At 36.7% G+C, this 23,551-nt stretch overlaps 4 protein-coding genes across 5 annotated transcripts; all 4 read right to left on the bottom strand.

Moving 5' to 3' along the window:
- Positions 1-113: 113 nt before the first annotated feature.
- efcab12 (EF-hand calcium binding domain 12) lies at positions 114-3,335 on the bottom strand. The gene is made up of 7 exons (XM_079629388.1): positions 2,672-3,335; positions 2,346-2,486; positions 2,062-2,230; positions 1,892-1,980; positions 1,324-1,525; positions 1,056-1,215; positions 114-624 (listed from the first exon to the last, which is right to left on the bottom strand). The coding sequence occupies exons 1-7, from the start codon at positions 3,242-3,244 to the stop codon at positions 405-407; spliced, it is 1,554 nt and encodes a 517-aa protein (XP_079485514.1). The 5' UTR covers positions 3,245-3,335; the 3' UTR covers positions 114-404.
- uroc1 (urocanate hydratase 1) lies at positions 3,238-12,066 on the bottom strand. 2 transcript variants are annotated; one of them, XM_079629386.1, is made up of 20 exons: positions 11,966-12,066; positions 11,500-11,630; positions 10,288-10,418; positions 10,090-10,183; positions 9,887-9,946; positions 9,268-9,396; positions 9,115-9,176; positions 8,777-8,843; positions 8,548-8,691; positions 7,892-7,980; positions 7,752-7,814; positions 7,495-7,674; positions 7,316-7,413; positions 6,696-6,768; positions 6,426-6,615; positions 5,890-5,988; positions 5,691-5,790; positions 4,454-4,535; positions 4,165-4,264; positions 3,238-4,025 (listed from the first exon to the last, which is right to left on the bottom strand). In XM_079629386.1, exons 1-20 carry the CDS (start codon positions 12,060-12,062, stop codon positions 3,867-3,869), a joined length of 2,148 nt encoding a protein of 715 aa, XP_079485512.1. In that variant the 5' UTR covers positions 12,063-12,066; the 3' UTR covers positions 3,238-3,866. The 2 variants fall into 2 exon arrangements, with proteins under 2 accessions (XP_079485512.1, XP_079485513.1); XM_079629387.1 differs by lacking the exon at positions 11,966-12,066 and adding an exon at positions 11,716-11,808 and having other exon boundaries at positions 3,240-4,025.
- A 319-nt stretch (positions 12,067-12,385) lies between these two features.
- Positions 12,386-14,477, bottom strand: chchd4b (coiled-coil-helix-coiled-coil-helix domain containing 4b). The gene is made up of 3 exons (XM_079629397.1): positions 14,120-14,477; positions 13,415-13,513; positions 12,386-13,275 (listed from the first exon to the last, which is right to left on the bottom strand). Exons 1-3 carry the CDS (start codon positions 14,139-14,141, stop codon positions 12,950-12,952), a joined length of 447 nt encoding a protein of 148 aa, XP_079485523.1. The 5' UTR covers positions 14,142-14,477; the 3' UTR covers positions 12,386-12,949.
- Positions 14,478-14,845: 368 nt separating this feature from the next.
- sec61a1a (SEC61 translocon subunit alpha 1a) lies at positions 14,846-21,595 on the bottom strand. Its single transcript, XM_079629389.1, has 12 exons — positions 21,039-21,595; positions 20,117-20,184; positions 19,946-20,011; positions 19,767-19,845; positions 19,054-19,185; positions 18,842-18,951; positions 18,563-18,716; positions 18,324-18,484; positions 16,675-16,872; positions 16,337-16,528; positions 16,169-16,245; positions 14,846-16,071 (listed from the first exon to the last, which is right to left on the bottom strand). The coding sequence occupies exons 1-12, from the start codon at positions 21,043-21,045 to the stop codon at positions 15,885-15,887; spliced, it is 1,431 nt and encodes a 476-aa protein (XP_079485515.1). The 5' UTR covers positions 21,046-21,595; the 3' UTR covers positions 14,846-15,884.
- Between the last annotated feature and the right edge of the window lie 1,956 nt (positions 21,596-23,551).

The raw sequence follows: 23,551 nt of genomic DNA, 5'->3' as shown, positions 1-23,551 counted from the left end.
GCAAATATCCTGACATCAGGAAAAACAACAGAGCTCTATTCACAAAACACACACACAAGTTATTTGTATGTTCATAATTAATTCTATACATAAAAAAAACAAGAGAAGATTTTACATTTTAGTATTTATTAAATCAAACATGGCTGCTTGAGTGTACTTTGCATCACAAGAGAATATGTTGAGTGACAAAATAAAGACCTGTGGCTAAGAAGAGCAGCACATCTACAGAAGTATTTGAGTTTTTGCGTGCCGTCATAATGGTGAAAATTAGCATTGGAGGGAGTTAAAACAAAAATGTCACTGGACAATTCTTTTTTTTTTAATATTGCAGTATTTTTTATACATGATTTATCTTGTCGCAACTTCCGTTTCATGCCGACTTCATATAGACATTCAAAAATGTTCTAGAGAGTGTACATCTTGCGAGCTTCTATATCTCCAGAGGTTGAGTATCCTAAATGATTCACGGGCCAGTGTCCAGGACTTGGCGCAACAGTACGTTCAATACGCTGAAATAAAACCATTGCAGGAGAGTTTGTCACTACAGGCAGAAACAAGCGCACATGATCTTCCTTTCCAGGCCAGAAGGCATTAGGGTCCGCCCAGCGAATTGACTGCTTCTTCCTACAACACATATATAGACATAACTCAATACAACCACTCTTATTCATGGAATACACTACTGTTTAAAAGTTTGGAGTTGGTAAGATTTTTTTATGCTCTAAGGCTGTATTTATTTGAGAAAAACAGTAAAAAAAACAGTGATAAATGTGAAATATTTTTTTACGATTTAAAATGCCTGTTTTCTATTTTTATTTATTTTAAAATATAAAATAGCAGCCATTACTCCAATCTTCGGTGTCACATGATCCTTCAGAAATCATTCTAACATGCAGATTTTTAGTAATTTCTTATTATTATCAATGTTTGAAAACAGTTGTGCTGCTTAATATTTTTTTGTGGAAAGTTTTCAGGTTCCTTTGATGAATATAAAATTCAAAAGAACAGCATCATCCTTGTCCCAATGAGTAGATTTTTTTTTGTCATAGACTTACATCGCTTTGTGGCCCTTATTTGGTCCACCTACAATTCGGTGTGTTTTGGACGTCCCGAGGGATGTCAGGACTTGTTCTTGTCCACCACAGCCTGACAAGTGACCTTTCCCTCCCAATTTGGAGCTGCTAGACAAGCTCATGTCACCAGGGTGCAACAGGACTAGAGAAAGATACACTGTCAGGTTGCATTTGTATTCTGCATGCTTTTTTACAATGGTTTAATATGTCATATATGTACTTGTGCATATATTATTTAAAAAAAACATACCTTTCTGTAGAGTGGCTTGGCTCACATTAAGCCCCTGTCGTTGGCATTTCTCTATAGATTTGAGGTATTCTCTAAAACAAAGGGTCCTGAAACGGTCCACTTCTCTGCCTGTACTGCCACTCAGAGAAGAAGGGCGAGAGGTCTTGGTGGCTGCCAAAACTCTCCTCATGATCGCCAGCACCTCCACGTCCTGCATGCCCATCTAGAAACATTCACATTCAAAGAGCTCTATCACAGATGTAACATAACTCAACTGACATAATTCAATACTGTAATAAATATTCTTTGAATACAAAACTATCAGTAATAATTATAAATGTGTGATTATAATTATAGTTTTAATTGCAGTGGTGGGAACATGGTACTGTGATGGTTTCTGTTGGTAATACAATACTTTAATATTTACCATGGTAACATGATTACCATATACATGTACCTTGTAGCCTACTCCAAAGTATGTCGATACTGGAATTCTCACCAATTGTTCGTATGACAAAACGTTTTTTTCAAGCATAATCTTAACAAAAATGGACTGTGATTGTTTTAATATATTTATTTGTTGCAGTACCTCATCATCTTTCTCCTCTAGTGAGATTCCATGGGTTGGAAGATGGTGTCTTGTCCAAGTCCCTTTCTCATGGTCTGCGTTCCAATAACCTAAACATACACAATACCTTATGCTGTTACAAACTGAAATAAATAATGTTCATAATAAGAACTATTTAGTTTCTTATTTACCCCTTGACCGAGATATATCAGCATTTAAGTGTTCTTCCCTTTCCTGATGCTTCCAGTTCCAGGCCTGGATCCCAGACGCCAGGTTTTCCACAGTTACTGAGTTTCCATCCTCACTATTTAATAAGGACATCAGCACGTTCATCCTCTCAGGCTGTATGATGAGGCCTTCCTACAAACACAATGTTCTCCTACAATTTACTCCTACAATGTTCTTACATTTGTGCAAAATAAATAAATAGTAAGAATAAATCTATTGCCAACACTATGCATTGCACAATGCACACCTTCTTAAACAGAGCACAGAGGTCTACACGCTTTAATTTACCAGTCCCATACCAGTCCAAGAATTTGGAGAGATCGCAGGCTTCGCGAGCGCGCATAAAGCTCTTCACTTCTTCAGCTTCACGCCTGTGCGCGCGCGGAGACTGTGATATAAAGACAAATGTGACAATACAGTAAAAGCCATCAAATAAACAGTGCCCCCAAAAATATTTGGTTAACGAATTTGTTTCTAATGCAATAAAATGCTAACTTTTTGTAATATTTTTATGTGTGGCCTTTTTTGTGCCACTTTTCTAATTTGAAAAGTCATATCAAATTATGTTCCTACAGTTGTTGTAGCATCTGGTGGTGGAGGGAAAATGCTTGTTTTTGAATGGGGTGATGACTTCCGCTTATCTTGACTGTCTCGTTCCCAGATGAGAACCTCCAGGTCGGTGAGAATCGGTTTATTATGGAGCCATCTGCGCAGATCTCCCATACCGTCAAGCGCTTCTCTGAACGCTTTCCTGTCGCGGATCCAGTCCGGGTGTTCCGCGGGCTTGTCTCCAGGGAAGCGCGTGTAGAACTCAGCAGCCCCCCTGAGGTCTGATGTAGGTATTGCAGGTCGAGCGTCAATGTGCTTCGGCTGCGGTCGAGTTGCGAGAGAGGTTTTTACCTTATCCATGATATGCTTCCTAAAGGCACTTCCACTGCATTTTTGTGGTCTAAACGAACCACATGCCATTTGAAATAGGTACGTCTCTGTCAAATCACGTTTTTTTAACCGCCTGAATTCCTCTTCCAGCGTCGAATCACCCAGTGAGCACTCCGTCCCCAGAGCCATTATTGAAGTTTTGGTAACGTTACTGTGTAAAAAAAATCCTAAAGCTATTAAAATAAAGAGGACGCTAAATTGTAACATATCATGATTTTTATTCAACGCCACTCATTTCTTGAAGCTGTGAAGTAACTAAAGTCTATTGGTGGCATGTTGACATTTGTATCCATGACTCCCTTTCTTTTTACTCAAAGGTCAAACCTTCAGTTTTGCATTTGAATTGAATACTTTTTTTTTTTTGTAGCATGATACTACCACAATACCATTTGACATTGGTACTAGCTATAATTGCAATAGTAAAGAAGATACAATTTGGCCCCTTGTGATTTATTTTTCAGGACCATTTTTATCTTTATGGGGGCTTATTCTTTTATAACCATATAAAATACACATCAGGTACCTCAAATACTTAATTTAAACCAATTCACTGAAATACATTTTCAAAACCGAACAATTATTCCTTTCAATTGTTTTCATTCATGACATCAAATTCAGAGGTAGCTGTAAATAATGGACTAGTTCAGGGTACTCTTGAACGTTGCTGTATTTGACTGTAGAATTTTAATATTACAGTCTATTTATGCATTCCATTGTCCATTTTTCCTGAGTGAATAGAACCGTAGGCTACTTGTGAACTTTTTTTTTCTGGTAAGATAAGATGAAAGCGTATAGACATTCTGTTGCATATTAATGCATAATTTCATATTTAAATGTGGAGTTTAGTTTTTCCCAGCAGTGCATGATCCAGAATGTGTTCTTCCTGTACTGGGTTGGGCATTGTGACTCTCAACTGACGCTGATCCTCCATGGTACGTTGAATCGCCTCATAAGCATTAGCGTTGCCTGACCAGCATCGCCGTGCCACCTAGTGATATACACATCAGTATTTACATATAACAGTATAATCATGTATATGCATTTATATATTATATATATATATATATATATATATATATATATATATATATATATATATATGAACACATACACACAAAGATACTCACCCCATTTGAGACATCCCAGTTCAACATTAGTTTAGCTCTCTGCCCTGCCTCTTCAGAACCATCCAGAACCAATCCAAAACCACCATTTATCACTTCTCCCCTAAACAAATCAATACAAATCAATAATTAAAGCACTAATAACTAATATCTTTTTTATGTTCATTTTTTATTCAAAAAAAGTTTTTTGCTCAATCAATAATACAAAATATAGCAAGAAATCAGGAACATGTTTTATCTAGAACTAGAAAATAATTAATTTTCACCAATAACAAATCAAATCTCTACATACCATCCAACTCCACCTCCATTGTGCAAAGCAACCCATGTGGCGCCACGGAATGCATCACCAACAAAATTCTGCACTGCCATGTCTATAATAAATGCACAGACATGAATCTATTAAATAGTCTCCCTGATTGAACTCTAACTTAATTCTGATTGGTCTATCACAACATTCTGTAGTCAGATATTTTGTATAATGACACCTATAAACAATTATTTAAACTTAAATCATGGTCATTTATTTTTTTGTTCTCTGAGAAGCTATGTAATAAGCAAGATAATGTATTTTCAACCATTCATTATCGCAGAATAAACCCCTCTCAGGATAACACAATACCCCTCCTGATCACCTTCTCAGCTTTATTTTACAATGTCAATCTCATATGACTGTACATTATCCCTTACTTAGTGCATAGTTAGTATATGGTGCGAGTATATGGTCATATACAACTTGTAGTTCACTTGTGTCTACTACACTGTGTTCAAAATTATTATGCAAGTGACATATGTAGGATTTTAGTACAATATTTTTTGTACTTTTATTTCTCATATCTTTTTAGATAACTGGTATCAATGTCAGACAAGTTTGTTCAGTAGTTTGCCAGGTCTTCTCTTCTTTAGCAAGTCACTGTTTTCATGCAATATGGGGAGGAATAAAGATCTTTCTGAAGATAAAAAGCTTATTAAGAGGATTTTGCAAAAACGTACTGAATAGATATTTTCAAACTGTCAAAAGATTTGTGAGTGAATTAGAGCACAGAAGAACTCAGTCAGATAAAGGCTAATTAAGGAAAGTTTCTGTCAAACAAAAGGGCAGCAGTAAAAAAACAACAAACAACAAACAGATATTTGAAGCTACTGCACAACTGCCAGCCAGCATGGAGAGGTTCTTGAGACTATAGTAGCTTCAAATATCTGTTTGCTGCTCAACAGTGGCTTTTTTCCCCCACAGCTCTTTTAATACAATTAATTTGTTTGACAGAAACTTTCCTTAATAAGGCTTTATCTGACCGTGTTGCTTAATAATGTGGAACAACCTCTTGAAGTAGGTTTCATATTTACCTAAGAAGGCCTGGCAAACTATTTAACAAACCTGTCTGAGATTGATATCAGTTATCTAAAAATATTTGAGAAATAAAACACTGTAGTTGAAAAACTAAAATCTGAACGTTTATTGTACTGAGGTCCTACTGAAATGTCACTTGCATAATAATTTGAAAGAAGGTGTAGATGTGTCTGTGTACCTGCGCAGAAGGCAGAGCCATCATAAACATTGGAGGTCTCCCTGAAGGGGCTGTCTGTCCCACTGACATCATGATGGTCTCTACTGATGACTACTGGAGCCTGAGGGGGGAGAGGAGACAGTTGCACTGATATGTTGCAAAGTGTGTATATTAATGAACCATAATTAAATGACTTCGGTAGTATGCACACGTAAATTACCGAGACTTTGCCCTTAGCAATGGCTTGGTTTATTGCCAAGGCAATGGAAACTCTTCCTCTCTGGTCCGAATAGAGAATACGGGCCTGTGAACCCACAACCTAAACACAACAGAGACCAGATAAAGCAAAAATTGCAAACTGAACACAAAAGTTTAGTACCTTTAATAAATACGCTTGAAAATAGTATCCTAATGAACGCTGTTTTATTTTACATGGAGCAGGTCACCTCATGGCAGGGTTATTTTAAGGTTTTAGTTTTAGTTAACTATAATAACCCTGCCTCATGGTGGCCGATCACATGGCCAGTTGAATAATACTAGCTGTATAACCCGCTATTATTGGACACTTTTGTGGACTGAATAAATACATTTTTGCTAAATATCACATTTTTTACAATGGCATTAGTAAATGTTTGCTTTTGTGTTATGCTGCATCCACACCACTAGCTCTCAGTATAAGTGCAAAATCGATGGGTAAATAAATTACCGTAATGTGACTCGAAAATTAATATAATTTTGGGTGTCTGGGAGCCATACCATATTGTGTTTCCCAGCTTCACGTATCCAGCGGATGTTGTCACTGTATTGCTGTCGGACACGTTCAGTTACTGTGGAGCTTATCTCTTCTAGTACAGCAGTGGCGATTGCATCAGTCTCAGCCAGGTCAGCAGGGTCACCAGAGGTACAGACCCAACGAAATGGCCCAAAACCCAGTGAAAAAATATCCCTACAGAAAGGGGCAAAGATTAAAACTAGTCTGTGAGTGAGTGTACTTATATGTGTGTTGGCCTGCGGATGGTCACTTACCCCATTATGTGTTGGACATATGAGGGATATTTAAACTCAGTAGCCCCTCCCCCTTTCTTCTCTACCTTCGCACCTTGAAGAGACAGAAGTACACTTGGTAACACTTTATTTTACAGTGTCCTTATTACACGTTACAAGTAGTTACTATAATAACTATAAATTATGCATAATTACATGCAACTAACCCTAAACCAAACCCTAAGTACATGTAGTGAATTAATGTATAATTAGATTGTAACCTTAAAACACAGTGTAACCAAACACTTTTATTATGCATACTTTGGTGTTATTCTCACTACACTGGAATACTTGATTCTGACTGGCTAATCTTGGTATTTTTGCTCTATTGAGTCAAATATTTTTGTATTATGACAGTTACAATTAAATTGAACTTTTTTGCTTTTGCTACATAACTACAGTTTTACATCTCTCAAATCACTTAGTGGTCTCCTTCTTCTCACTGATTAAAATTATTCATTATTTAATGTTCATTCATTTATTTGGTAAGTTTTTGTATAATGTACAGTCTGAAGGATTTATCTCAAAATAAATAAACCCCGTCAGAGTAATACCTGATCACCGTGTCATGCTTTATTTTGTGACAATTACTCTTTACTTGCCTGCTCTCTGGGCCTCTAAGAGAAAAGCATTGCCATAGTCCCAGAAGAACATCCCTGCATCTGACAAGTTATTGATGGCCTCCACCTGCCTACAAAGACTACACAAGAGAGTTTGGAGCTTATGTAGATTTTAATTACTTTTAGTTATTTGTGGCATTAAGATGTATTTTTGTGTGTACCTCTCATGTACTAAGGTTTTGAAGGACTGGGGGTCAGTGTTCATGAGCTGATTGGCTTGTCTGATGGTGAGTTGCACTGGGTAATATCCTCCACTGAAGGGATTGTGAAGTGATGTCTGATCAGAACCCAAATCAACCAACAACTCCCCTGTCTTCTTATACTCCTGGTAGAGGCACTCCCTGAAACATATTTAACTTTAATTGACTAAATAAAAGGCGCAAACAATAGCAAATAGAATATGAAGTACACGACTTACCAGAGATCCACAATGTTGCCATGGTAGCCTAAACTCAAGGCCGCTTTTGCTTTTCTGGCCTCCCTATAAGATTAATTATTGGAAGTTTAAGATAGGTCTGTAAGTCCCAATGTGTTCCAGTGTTTTCTTGCATACTGTACCTGATGCGTTGGATGCAGTGGCTCAAATCACTAGTGACTTCCATCAGCCAGCCCTGCTCATGCCTTTTCTTTAGGGGAGCTTCATCAACCTGCAGAGACCAGTTATGATAGTGTACTTAGGGCTTTCCACACATGGATCGTTTCAGGGGTCTGAGGGTGGGTTGCAATTTGGACTTAAATGTGAACATTTATTATTTAGTAAGTTATTACAGCTACGTGGCCCACTTCTATGGCCAGGAAAAGTGTGAATGCAAAAACAACTGGGTTCACATTTTAGACTATTAAGTTCTTTAAAATACTGAAAACACCCTTGGACGGATAGTTTAAAGAATTAAATTATGCCAGTTTTGGTCCCTTTGACTTCCATTGTATTTTTTGTCCATACTATGGGTCAATAAGGAACTGAACCTGCTTGGTTACCAATATTATTCAAAACATTATTCTGTGTTCCACAGAAGATAGAAATTCATACAGGTCGGAAATGGCATCAGGGTGAGTAAATAATTGACAGGATTTTTGGTCAAACTAGACAAATTTCTCTTTGATTGAATCCGAGCCGTAACACATTGATTGGTGAGTCAATTTGCTTTTAACTAAAAACTGAATGTATTGATTGGTTAGATAACAGTAAGCATAAACTTCAACCATCATCTGACCTCGGCAATGACCCCTACACAGCCAGAAATGACTGCTGCCTTTGCTTGTGCTCCGCTCATGCCACCCAGACCAGATGTCACAAACACACGACCCCTCAGGTCATCTGAGCCCAGGTATCTTCGACCTGCATTAAGCACTGTCAACTGAACAGGCAGAGGGATACTCTTTTAGATCATTTTTGTAGGTTTTGGACAGCACATTTTTATTAGTTCTGTATCTTCTTCTTACCATAGTGCCATGAACGATGCCCTGAGGACCAATGTAACAGTAACTTCCAGCGGTCATCTGTCCGTACCTGACCATACACACAGAGAAACATACACACTACTAGACTATGCACACTATCCCATTACCCAGTTCTACTATGCCAAATATGGACTGTAAGGCATTAAGGTGATTTAAATGGCAGTAAAATCACAACCAATTTTCACTAGCACTCAAAAGTGTTGGTCAGGTTCTTTTAAAGAATTTAATTGTTTTATCTTACTGACCTCAAACTTTTGAATGGTACATTTTCTAAAAGAGCCTAGTTAGATTGTTATTATTAGATATTGGTGAAATCTCACATGGTAATGCCCATAGCAAACATCTTTTCATATTCCTCTCTGGAAGAATAGTTTGGAATAACCTGAAACCACACAAGAAGAAACAGAAAAGAAACAGTTATTTCCCTTCCTTATATGCTATTTTCAATGCAGAATGGCCTGTGTGTATCTTACCATGCCATTCGTGATAACACAGCGTGGAGAAGAGGGGAGGCTGGGAAAGAGACCTAATGGATGACCACTGTACATCACAAGAGTCTGCTCTTCAGTCATGGTGCTCAGATAGTGAAATACCAGCCAGAACTACGTATACGAACACACACATATAAACACAATGGACATTTATGAATCGCCAATTGAATTGCTGAGCATAAACACTTTAACTTGGTTTTCTCTGTTTAAAAAGTATTTACTACAAATCAACTACAGCATGTTACAAGTCCCAAGGCATGGGAAGTGATGACAGATTAAAAGTCCTGAATAAACAGGAGAAACGGAGACGTGACAAACGGAGGTTACACATCTGATCGCTGAGAGCTCACGCGCTATCTATACCCGTACGCCCCCTTGTGGATGGATAAGTACAGGACTTAAAAACAAACGTTACATCAAATAGTAACCTTAAATAATAACCTTTAATAATACCTTAATAATAACTTATAATAATAATAACTTAATAATAACTTAATAATACCTTAAATAATAGCAATTAGCTTAATTTGTTATAATTTAATACAACACAGACGGATATAGCAGTAATAAAAGTAATATATATATATATATCACACTTTACCTGCGCCCAGTTGCTGAACACCTGTCCGTTTCCTCCATATGTTACAAGCTCTTGTGGAAACTGAGAGTATTCAAATGAGTATTAAAATTCTGGAGATCATTGCACCATAAAATATGATCTTGAAGTCAGGAACATTGAATCTGCAGCAATTTCTTGACTATAATCTATTACATCAAAACATAATACAAAATGTGAAAATGTACCTGTGCTACAACTGGATCCAGATTGTTCATAATCATAAGCATGATGGAAGCAGCTTGTCTTGTTCTGCATGGGTACTGATCAATAGGATAGGCTCTGTAACACACATGTAGTCATGGATATGGTGTGAACTGCAATAGTCAAGACATACCGTATCAATACAGTTGCCTAAATATGTTGTGTAATTGCTTTTGTTGTACCTCATACGCAGTGCAGGACAGAAGCGGTACATGTAGATGTGTCCATACTGCCTCAGTTCCTGCGCAAACTCTGCAGCCAGAGTCGTGTGCAGATTAGGAGGAAAGTATCTCAAAGCATTCCTCAAAGCCAGCTAGAGAGAAGAGACAGAGACTGAGAGAGACACTATGACAGAGACCCAGAACAGGTGAGTCCAGTAAAGATTAACTGAAGAGAGAGAATGAGTGATCATGATGCAATCAACTTTACAAAATGTTTTGGTCTCTGTCCCTCACCCCCTGCATTCTTCCCTTTCTCTGTTTAAAATTCAGACTCTTATCTTTAATGATTGACAGGACTCACAGTGTGGAAAGATTTGGGAGATTTTTAACCGTTGCTGACCGCTGAGTGGACCTGAAGCATTTAAAACATCCTAATTCATTTAAATTCATCAACAGTTCAAGAGTTTGGGGTCGGCAAGTCTCTTTTGCTCACCAAGGCTGCATTTATTTTATTTAAAATACAGTAAAAACTGTAATATTGTAAAATATTTTTTCAAATTAAAATAAGTGTTTACTATTTTAATATATTGTGAAATGTAATTTATTCATGTGTTGGAAAAGCTGAATTTTCAGCATCATTACTCATACAGTCTATAGTGTCACATGATCCTTCAGAAATCATTCTATGCAGATTTCTTATTATTACATTCAAAACAGCTGCTTAATTTTTTTTTTAAACTGTAAAATGTTTTCTGAATTATTTCAGGAATTATATAGATTTACTGTCACTTTTGATACATTTAATGTGTCCTTGCTGAATAAAAGTATTATTTTAATTTTTTTAATTTATTGACCCCAAACTTTTGTACTTTATTTTACAACATAATATTTTTATAGAATTGTTGGGGGGTTGGTGGGGTTGTAAACAGAGGGGGGTTGTAAACAGAGTTTTGAGTGACAACTATGTCAAATTATAAATAAACTTTGAAAGATCTGCTGTGTGATTTGTCAGTATAAAATGATCGTATGGCTTCTGAAACCTTGGAATACAGTACACAAGTCATATGCTCTATACATTTACAATGCTTTATGAGTTTTGTCCTTGTCGTCCCCATTTCATTGTATGAAACAAAGCAACTCGGATATTCTGCTAATTTTTATTTATTAATGATAAATGTTCATTTATTATGAATAATTAAATGACGGATAGGTGTGAGAGATATGTTGACCCACCCGTTCTTCTGCTGGGGTGAGGTTTGGAGTTCGGACAGGTGCATGAGGTACATTGGGGTCTCTCCCACGGTTTGGGGGAAGAGGATCAAGAGGCAGTCCCGCACAGATCTCCTTTAGGCTGGACATCACTCCTGCATTCAGAGAGGAGATACAAAGAAATAAAAACAGCAGAAATCAATTTAAAAGTTCTCTCTGTGAGCTGAGGCTTATACTTACACGTTCTCACTGGATCAGTCTGGAATTTTTAGGAAGAAGCACAGAGGTTCATATGAACACTGCCCTGCTGACCCTCTAACCTCCTCCCCATCTGTCCATTGGTCAGTTTACTTGGTTTTCTATCTAGTCTTATCCAATAAGAAACTTTGGATATCTCTTTCAGGTAATCATTGAACAAGCCAGACATGATGTGGCACTCTCCCAAAAACAAACCTAAGCTGAGAAACATGACGAATTCCCTTGTACTTACCTTCGATGATTGATTTTAGGTCATTGATCATTTTAAAGCCATTTCTTCCACCGTGTTCAATGCTGGCTGTCAAAATATATAATTCAAGAAGCCTCATTTTGGGTCATACCTCTCTTTTTTACATATCATTCAAATATGTCAGTAGAAACTTGCCTGACAGAATTTGCTAGAACCCTTAAAGGGTTCTAGCAACAAAACAAAAAAAAGTTCACCAAAAAAAAAAAATGTATATTTTTTTTAAATCATTTACTCACCCTCATGTCATTCCAAACCTGTATGGCTCTCCTTACCGTCTTGAGGAATACAGGCAATGTTTTGAGTCCCACCTTTTTCACGTAATCTAAAACTTTTGCACCCACTATGAATGTTGATTCATGAACTTTTCTTTATATTACTTTGATACAATTGGACTAAAGCACAAACAGATATACATTTATTTTTAAATGGGCAAACTATATAATTGATGTGTCTATAATCTTTAATCAAAATATGATTTCACATTGTACACACAAACACTTGTAATCTCAAGCACCATGTTTGACACTCTCTCGGTAGATTTAAAATCACACTTTCACACATAATGCGTGTCAACATGTAACAAAGTTACACTTGGATTAAGATGTTTGTTGGAACAAAATAGAAGACAAAAATGAAAATGGACAATAAAAAAATAAAATAAAAAAGAACAATTCAAACTATGATGGATTTATAAATATGAGGATGGTATTTCCCAGAACACACAAAAAAGTTTTTCAAAACATCCTTTATATACTTTATTTCTCTGGACTTTTTTCAATATTAGGACGTCATTTAACCTAATCATAAAACGTTTTGAAAAAATATATAATCCATGTAATGTTACTTCCTACATTTATGTAAACATTGTCCTCGTCTCCCTTTTAATGTCTCATCTTAAAAACAGATATAAATATATTTTAGTACAAAATAATATGTGGAGTATGAGATGGATGGTTCTCTACAGTTTTAAGTAGCTATGGGCAACTGTGAAGGCAGAGGGCCAGACTCTTCACTTGTGCTGAAGTCAGAGATAGAAGGGGAATCTTTTTGCTTGGAGTCTGGCCCAGGATTTGCAGTTTGAAGATCATCTTCCTGAGGGAACAGTTCAGGATGTTGACCAAAACACTCCTGCATGCTTCTGAACTGCTCCAGACAGTCCGAGCCCTTCAACTCTTCTTGACTTAAGTGGAAGCAGGTGAATGCGGTCTTAAACTGCTCTCCACATACTCCACTTGCCATCCCCCCTAAACACGGACAATCCCAGTTTATCGCACCACTCGGCAAGATGAGACCTGAATACACAGAGATAGTGAGGTAGATATAAAGTTACATAGTTATACAGCTTTAAACTGAATCTGAAGAAGGAAGTATTTCTTTCTATCGATATACAATTAGCAGATTAACTAACTTTCTTCCAGTTTCCGCTCTCACCTTTTTCTTCATTGTCCTCATTTGCATCCTCCTCAACCAGTTCCACAGTGCTAGGAATTTCATGCTCTTCCTTGGTTACAAATATGACTTGGTCCTTACCTATAGAGTTCATGAAGACAATTAATAGTTAGTTAGTTAGTAATTAAGTAATATATAATATATATTTAAAAATAAAATCTGTCCCTTTATTTCATATCACTGGTGTTAATTATTGTATTCATTTGTAAATAAAAACTAAAAAACAATACAAATAAAAATAAAGTTGTGGTAAAACTACTTCCAAAGTCAACATACAGATTTACACATGGTGATTTCCTCATCACACAAAATTTTCTTACAGTTAATTTGTGTCACACTGTGTAATGTTAATGCTATTTCTGTCTAAAAATATTGTGGTGTGGACAATGATGCTTTTCCTAGAATAGACGCCTTTTTAGAACATGGTTTTCAGTTTATCTATTCGTCACTTGTGTTATTCTGACAGGGAATACTACCCTTGATTCTTGAAATAAAATATTAGAAATAATAATAAAACGTATTTTAGTGTGGCATCAGTGAGGTGAAAATACAATAATCGCACGTGTCACCGTATTCACGCTATTATGAGAAGGTCATCACAGACATTACTGAAACTCAACGAGTTAAACAGACAACAGAAAAACAGAAGAAATACCACACACATTTCAGGAATTTACTCTATATTACCTTCCCCGTTGAGTGCAGTCATTTCTTTTTACGTAAGTTATTATAATTTGTAAAGGAAATATATCAGAAATAGGCTAATGCAGTGCTTGCGCTGATTTTACGGCGCTTTGTTATCATTTATATATTGTGGTATCAAAGAGGCCGGATGCTGTCCGCTGTCTATCGCAAAGACTTGAAAGAGACTTTGATCTATCCCGTCCTCCTGTCAATCTTTCCCCGCATGCCGCTTTCAAGCCAGGTCGCACAAAAGGACTTCAACTCAAAAACATGACGTCATATACAGTAGACAAGGGCCCAACATTTTTTGCCTCTCAGAATGCCTGCAAAAAAAACAATGTACCTATTATTTTGAGTGGGCGTTTTTGGAAAGCATTTTACTTTACTATAATTGTTGTGAAACTTAAAAGGAGCCTATGAAACGAACAGTACTCTTAAATATGAATAAACAACATAAATCACTAACACAAACTCTGAACATCCCATCAGCTTTTGACCAAATTTCAGAAAAGGAAAAAGCCATAAACCATATTATACTCGAGTTCCTGAAACATGGCAATTCTCTTTGAGTTAAACACAACTAACACAATGCAGAGGGCTTGTGAGGTACTTTAAACATTTGACAGAAACCTGCGTAATTAATTTCAAATGCCAAAAGAAATAATCTGAGCCATGTTTAATCATTAAAGGTGTATAGCCATTCTCAGTCACAAATGAAACCATCTCATCTCCCAAAAAAAGTTTTTATTGAGAATGATCAGTCTTTGCTGAATATATTTGTTCGGAACATTTCTTTTTACATAGTCAGAAAAAAAAGAAAAAGGGTTTATTTTACATGGTTGCACACTGCATGTCATATATACAGACACCCAATGATACAGTAAAAGGGCTTAATTTAGAAAGTAAACAGACTTTAGGTGTAACCAGTTCTGTCTGCCAATGAAGCTCTAACTGATGTATTCTGTACAAAAGGATTCCAGCTTAAGTGTGTACACACACACACACACACACACACACACACAACACTTTTGGTGCCACACTGTGTATTGCATTTCCTCTGTTGTGATCCTGTCTTGTTTAGAATTGACAAGCTATTCTGCTGACTGGAAACCAGGCACCTCTGTTTGGTTCTCAGACCTCTAGCTATTACTAAACCATCACAATTTCTATGATTAAATATGGTATGAGAAGTTATGAGGCTTACACTAAACGATAGCTATTATGGACAAAAAAAATCCTGTTAGCTTGCTTCACATATAAGATTGATATGACTGACAAACTTGAGACATAGAGACAGTTTGTGTGTGTGGAGACAAAATTGGCAGTGTTGAGTAAATCACTCACCCAACATTAGCAATACTTTCTGGAAAATCCTTTTACCAGGCATAACTAGGTTCAGACAGGAAATAAAGCAAAGGGTGAATGAAGGGATTCATGGAGACAGGGGAAGGACAGACTGATGAAAAGGGGAAATTCCTGAATATTCCTAGTCAGAGCTCACAGAGTCCATCTTTAATGTCCCATCACTGAAGTTCAGCTTCATCAATGCATTTTAGAAACATTTTGCCACTTCTGACAAATAGGAGAACAAACTCAGCCTGAACTAGAGGCTAAGAACATGTTCTCCCAAGACGGCACTCGTGACAGACCATTTTTAACGCTCAAATCACACCAAAAAAAAAGAGAAAAGACAACAACAATCATAAAAATAATAAAAGTGTTTTACAAGGTGTCAGCAAGTATGTGTGTGATTTGTCAGTGTCCTTGTTTAGAAGAGCAGCGCTCCCATGCTGCCGACTTCACTCTGTTCCTTAACAAATATCTCAAAGTACTGATAGATGATGGTAACAGCCAATAGGATTCCTGTTCCAGAGCCGATGGCACCCAGGAAGTCAGCCATTACTGAAAGGCCTCCGATACACAGTCCACCAAATGCTGCTGCTGTAGGGATGTACCTGCATATCAGAAAGAGAAAGCGTGGAGGTCATTGAAGGCCCTGATAATCAAGTATTTACAAGCTAAGCTTACAGAGCAAGTGTGTTTGGAGCTCACCTGTTGAGTTCATGAACCATGGAGGTCTCTCTGTGTCCCCTCATTACCATCTGCTGTTCTTTCAGCTGCTTGGCCACCTAAAAGACACACACACACACACACCCATTACAACTTCATGCCAAATAATAAAATAAAGTGTTGATAAATGAACAAGAGCTAGTGACTCACGTCTTTGGCAGATGATCCAGAAACTTCAATCCAGGTCTTAGAAAAGAAGGCACAGGATCCCAGCATGAACACAATGTAGATCACTGCATGGACTGGGTCATCAAGCACAGAACCAAACGACTCCGGCGGAGACAGAAAGTAACACAGACCACCAACAGGGTAGGCACGAGCCGGACCACCAGTTGATGTATCCTACAACAACAAAAATAGATATGCTTTAAGCAAAGTTTTCTTTTCAGACTGTTTCCTATAAACATGCTCAGGATTTGCAATATAAATATAGTGTCAAGTTCAATACATGGTACACTACAAAAAAACTAAAAACATGTGACACTTACAGACCAAGTCCCCAGGAGGTTGACCAGAAAGTTCCCGCTGAAGCGGGTGGAGAGCATCTGAGAGATGACGTAAAGGTTCGAAACCAGAGCAGACTGCAGGATGATGGGAATGTTGGAGGTGTAGAACAGCTTGATGGGATACGTGTTGTACTGGCCACGGTAACGTGCAGACTTGATGGGCAGGTCGACTCTGAAGCCCTGTACAAAACAATTTTAATCCATTTTTATTTTCAATTTTAAAGAACTTCAGTGGCATGATTGTGTTTATGTACAATATTGCCAAAGCATTATACAAAATTATTGACAAGAAAAATAAATATACAATATTAAATTAACAGAAATAATACAATTGTTAAAGGTGCTAAGTTACAAAAAAACAAAAACGTATAAACATTTATATATATGACATTATGAACAAAAAAACATGTACATGTATAGTCTTTTATTATATTCATCAAGTAGTTGATTCTGAGGGTGTGCAGCTGAAAAAATTATTTTGCTGCAATTACCGTTAAATCTAAACTCCATTTAGGGGTGTGCGATATAGCTAAAAAATGTATCACGATATGTTCCATATCATTCGGTATAGACCATTATTGACATTTTTTATTTATCCACATTATTAAGGCAAACAACTAATTGTATTTTAAAAAACTAATAAAATGTAAACAAAAATATCTTTATGTCTTAAGATAAAAAAGTAAGTGTTAAGAAACTTCTTAAAATGTTACAAAATGTGTGCAATGTAAAAGTGTAAACGTAGAACAATCTAGGCAAACTTTGAGGTAGATCAACATCTGTAATAAATAGGGGTGTAACGTTCACACAATTCACAGTTCGGGTTGATACGACACAGTGGCATGTTAGATGTAGTACATTTTCCTTGATTTAAAATAATGATTTACTAAAATATATATATTTTTAAATAAGTGTGAGTTTTCCTACATCTTGAAACTTTTAGTTTTATAAATGGGGGTAATCTTTGAAGGATGAACAAATAAATGTTTTGGTAACATAAAAATATGATAATATTTGAGTTTTGAAGTGCTGGAAAAAGATGTGTGATGTAACGTTACTTGAAGGCATTTTACTATTCCTGCCAAACTTCCATGGTTAATGTTGCAGATCTGTGGACTTAAAGCCTATAACTAGTTAATTCATGGCACAATGTGTCTCCTGGTTTCCACGTCAGCGCTGTTTGATCCGTTAATAACAGAGAAATGTGAATGCTTCTCACTAGATCTCGCAGTGATGTTATTACTTCTGTGGCGAATTTAAATGCTCAAATGCTTCCTTTACTGGATGTCTTAGCGCTGTGTAGTAACAGTGGCGCTTGATCAAGATCGGCTCGCGCTGCACTGACATTGATCCAAACTGATCAAATGTCTTACGAACCACAAAATAATGAGTAGCGCAGTTTCGTTTGATGTTGGGCAAAGTTGTGGTGGTCGCGCCAGCGATGCGCGTGCCTTTTTATGAAAATATTGAGCGCTATATTGAATTTTTTTTATATCATTACCGACAATGGTGTACCGTAGATAAATACCGATACCGTTTTATCGCCCAGCCCTAACTCCATTATTAAATAAAAGTCTTGCATATTATGGCTCTAATTAATTAGCAAAAAAACAATATAACCAATGACTGACCTGGAAGTATATGACAACGGCAAAGACGAAGACTGTAGAGATGAGGTTCATGAGGTTGGGCAGGTTCTGTCTGTAGAAGGCCTCTCTCAGAGCCCGTACTTTATCAGTACGAGTGGCCAACAAGTGGAAGAGAGCAATAATGGCTCCTTCAAACTCAGTACCTGAATATGCACAAATGGAATTCAGTCTACATCGCCAAAGAATGGTTTAAAACAAGATGCAGTGTCCTGAATTCATACCTCGGCCAGTGTTGACTGTGGTTGGGCTGAATGCCTTCCATACGATCGTCTCGCAGATGTTTGTGGCGATGAAGAGAGAGATGCCAGAGCCCAAACCGTAACCTTTCTGCAGCAACTCATCCAGCAGTAGCACGATCATACCGGCCACAAACAACTACAGGAAGAGTACACAGTCTTTTATTCATTTACAAACTCTCTAATCACAAGCCCGAGAAAAGCCTCTCCATATGACAAATAAAATTCACATCATTTTGTGTGTATTTGAGCATGATTTTTTACCTGAATGATGATCAGCAGACAGATGCCAGCACCCATCTCTGAAGGGTCTCCATACATTCCAGTCATAACGTACACAATAGCCTGGCCAATGGTGATGATCATACCAAACACTGAAAAAAACATTGCCATTACCATCATTATAACTGTAATGCATAACTCCATAATATTTAACTCTTTAAATGCAAAACACTAAAAATAAAACAAAATCTCACGTTTCTGAGCTCCATTGAAGAGCGCTCTGTCTTTCGGCGTGTCTCCGACCTCAATGATTTTAGCTCCAGCCAGCAGCTGCATGATCAGACCAGAGGTCACAATGGGAGAGATACCCAACTCCATCAGAGTTCCTGAAAAAACACGGTCATTAATAAAATGGACAACCCCCAATACCTGACATCATGAGAACACCACAGAACCAACTAAACATTCGTTCCATTCACAAATTATAGGTAATCATTGAGCATTTATGAAAATTGACTAAACTGCTTTTACTCAAACTTTGGTAAAAGTAATTCTGTTTGGGCTCAATACGATTTTGAAATAATTATTTTATGCTTCTATTCCTGTGATGCAAAGCTAAATTGTCAGCATCATTACACCAGTCTTCAGTGTCACATGATCCTTCAGAAATCAATCTACTATGCTTTAAGAAACATTTCTTATAATCAATGCTGAAAACAGTTGTGGGGATTAATACTATTGTGGAAAACATGCTTAATTTTTTTCAGGATTGTTTGAAGAATTGATTTAATTTCAAATAGAAATCTTCCGTAACATTACAAATGTCTTTACTAAATATTGAGATCAATTTAACACATCCTTGCTGGATAAAAGTATTAATTTCTCGCTCTCTTGACCCAAGCTTTTGAACAGCAGTGTATATTACATGCTTGAATAAACTAGCTATGAACATGGCTTTTAGACTTACCTCTGTTGGAGGCCAAGATGACTCTCATCCAGTAGAATGGATCTGCTGAATCTGAAGACATGATCCCAAACAGCGGGATCTGGGAGATGGAGAAAAAAACAGTACATTAAATGAGCTCTTAACTTTTTTTACACTGAACATATTAGTGCATTTTTCATACATTGAGAAATCAAACTTACCTGGCAGCAAACAAGGAAGATGAACAATGTGATGGCAGTCCATAGTACCTTTTCTCTGAACTGGATCTGATAGACAAGCAGAAGTATGGGTTTAAAAATGCAGGTTTTTACATGTGTAATCTAATAAATAAATAAAATACCACATGATATTTGTGGTGTACAATGTCATACCTTTCTTTCTGGTTTCTGGATTTCCGGCAAAACCGCACAAAACGGTTTTATTACCTCTAAGAACTTAACTAGAAATGGAAGAACATGAGAAATGTTACACAAAGCATTGATTTGGTGCCATAAAATTAAACAAGTTACAATTTTATTAAATGCAACATAACATGTACAGAACCGTATTCCAACATTACATAATTATAAATTGTTTATACTGAGATTAACGAAAAGACTTTCTTCCCAAAGGACAACAGTAGGGAGATGCTGTCCAGTCTAAAGCGTCGTCATCATTAAACTGATAGGCTAAACTCAGTTTCGACATTTTATACAACAATACTTAAAGTACAACATACCTAATAACACAACGATTTCTCTGAATCCGTGTGATGCGTATTCATGAAGTGTCAATTAATTATCAAGATAAACCCAATTAGATTCAATCTAGATTCAGAATCAGTAACGTTAATATCTGACCGCTCTGATTTGGCAATCCAACAAAACTCGAAACAAGTTGGTATGGCAATATTAACCGTTAAAGGTTTTTTAAATATATATTTTAAGCTGTCCTTTACAATTTTGTAGTAACACAAAGCCATGCAGATGTGTAAAGAAAGTAGCTAACAGGCTAACACTAGCTGCCCGCTACCATTCAATAACCAGAAAAGCAATATAAAATGTTTAATTCAGATACGAATCACAACCAAACATAGAGGAATTGAGAAACATTTTACTTGCAGTAAAATATAGATCTAAATAAATATGAAAAAGTACACGAATATGATACCCATCTTTCAGGTCCCAAATCAAAAGAAAGCTGTCTGGCTAGCATGCTAATAACGCTAACAGAACTCGAGTGTGATATAACAGCAGAATTACATTAATTAACTCTATTAAACATACGAGAAACAATTCAAAACCATATACTCACTCCCCATGGTGACGGTTCCCTGAAATCACGGTCTCTATCTGGAGTCCCAGCGAGCTGTAAACGGTTAGTACAGCCCTGCCGGTGCGCTTCGCCGCCCGGGTTAGAGAGAAAGACAGAAGCGAGAGAGCTGAAGGGAGGAGAGCGCTCTAGAGACACGTCAACACTACACAGACTCTACTACACGTCAGATGTACAGCGAGTTGATCTTCTGTTTCACGTCCTGTGATTTGATCGAATGACCGCCGTGTGTCTCTTTGTAGAATCATTTCACTTCGATGTTTTTATATGCAGGGCTACAAAGTAAATAAAATATTATCATTTTAAAAGTGAACTTAGCTAACTGTTCAAGTGGTTAGATTAGTATTTAAAGTGTTTGTTTTCATGTTGTGTGAATTAATTTAATTTAATTGAGTTACGTTGAAATAGATTGTATTATTGAAATAATTTGTATATCATTGAGAATACATATTGTTATGACAAAAAGAAAGAAAGTTTAAGTTTGATGAAGAAAGTTAAAAAGGGGAAACGCTAAACAATAAATTAAATGATCATGTACTTCCGGTTAAAAAGGCTTGCGCCCTAATGTATCCAGAGCAAATGGACGTCAACTTGTAACATTTAATTATTTTTTATTGTTATAGATACATTAGTTTCCACTTCAGCGATTATAAAATCAAATTCTGCTCTTATATTATTGATTATAGTGAAGCTGCGAGGCCAAATTGAGAGGCTATTCTCAACATTATTAACTGTCTTCAGGTCTTGTTTTCAAAGCTGAGGCTATATATCCCAGTGGAAGCTTAATCACCAACTCAGCAGACTTCCTTTATTTACTATATTTATCCAAAATAAAAGAATAAATAAAAAAATAACTTTCAGAGATTTTATCAGAGCCTTCCTTATTTTCAAAGGCCAAATTGGAAGAATTCAAAGTCATAATGATGTTCAATGAAATACAATGAAATACAATCCAATTAAGTTAGACGAGCAGTTTTCACTTTCGATCAGTGGGTGTCATAAATAACCATTAGTTTAAGAATAAATTAATGTTTTTTCTTTTTCACGGGTTATTTCTCTAACCAGCAGAGGGCTCCATGTTTTCAGCTAAATAGATGCTTGTCTATGGCTAGTGTTTTCTGTCATTTTTCAAGCATATACACTCACTGAGTATCACATTGAAAGAGTTGGATATGTATTTTATGAAGGATTTTTTTTTATTTGGTTAATTTCTGACCATGGTAATTCAAAAACAAGACGTGTTGTGGATATAATTCGTGTTGGTGTTTTGATGTGGAACTGATCCTAATACAACCTAATGCAAATACATACTACATTTCCACACACACACACACACACACACACACACCTGACACACACACACACACACACACACACACACACACACACACACACACACACACACCTGAACAGTGGACCGTTTGGTCCATTGCGGTTACGTAACTAAATTTGCCCACAAGGTATCTCTGTCATTTCTGTATCCCTCTTCCCTTTATTTCTTCTTTCACACAAACAGACTTTGACTGTCACATTCCAGATATAGATTAAACCACAATTTAACCTACCAGACAATATCAGACATTATTTGGTCAGACCGACTGTCTATGTCAAAGGTCACAGACTGATGTTGTCAACAGTAGTCTCAGTCTTCACTTATCCATGGCAGGCAGGCATTTGTGGTTTCTAACCTGTTACATGCATTTGTGAATATGAATGTCATTTTCAATAGAAGAGCACAGATAATAAAAATGTTAAAAAGAAACAAACTAGAGACAGTCTGAGTACTGAGACCAGAGTTAATATCAGGTCACTCTCAGCCTATGCGACAATAATGAGAATGCTGCGTCAACAAAAATGCTTGTGATAAACGGTTATCTCTCATCCTGTAATTGACTCTCTTATCCATACCATAACACATTACATAAGGGCCTGTGTGAGACACAATAAACTGTCCAAAAATGATGTAAGACATTGATTTAAAAACAGACAGGACAATAGTTACAGTTTATTCTTATCACATTATTCCAATCATAAGCCAGTTTTGATATTTAATATTTTGTGTCAATATAAGTTAAATACACTTAAATGGGACACTTTCCGAATGAATGGACTTATGAATGATTTTACATTCGATTTACACAATTTTCCATATAAGTTTCACTTTCTCCTTAAGGAATGTGTGGCGTGTGGTGGTCACACCCTTTTCTTTTCCATCTTGTGTGTGTTATACAGAGAGGAAACGGGTGTAACCACCACACACATCACATGCCAACACAACCATGCTATTCTCAGAAGGTTTCCAGTTTGGATTTCATCATACTCCTTGTCTCCTCAGATAAGTGGGAAGGAAGTGTGAATATGATGTCATGGGGGTTTTGATGACCAGTGATGACATCAATGTCATGTTAGAGGCAGTTGGATCATAGGATCCTGTAAACACCTACACATTATAACATATAGTGCATTGTAAATGATCCACATGACACAGGTTACCA

The sequence above is a fragment of the Phoxinus phoxinus genome, assembly GCF_949152265.1.
Source record: "Phoxinus phoxinus genome assembly, chromosome: 11".
Classification (NCBI taxonomy): Eukaryota; Metazoa; Chordata; class Actinopteri; order Cypriniformes; family Leuciscidae; genus Phoxinus; species Phoxinus phoxinus.
The sequence above is the reverse complement of the archived record's forward strand: the minus strand, read 5'-3'. Positions and strand labels throughout refer to the sequence as shown.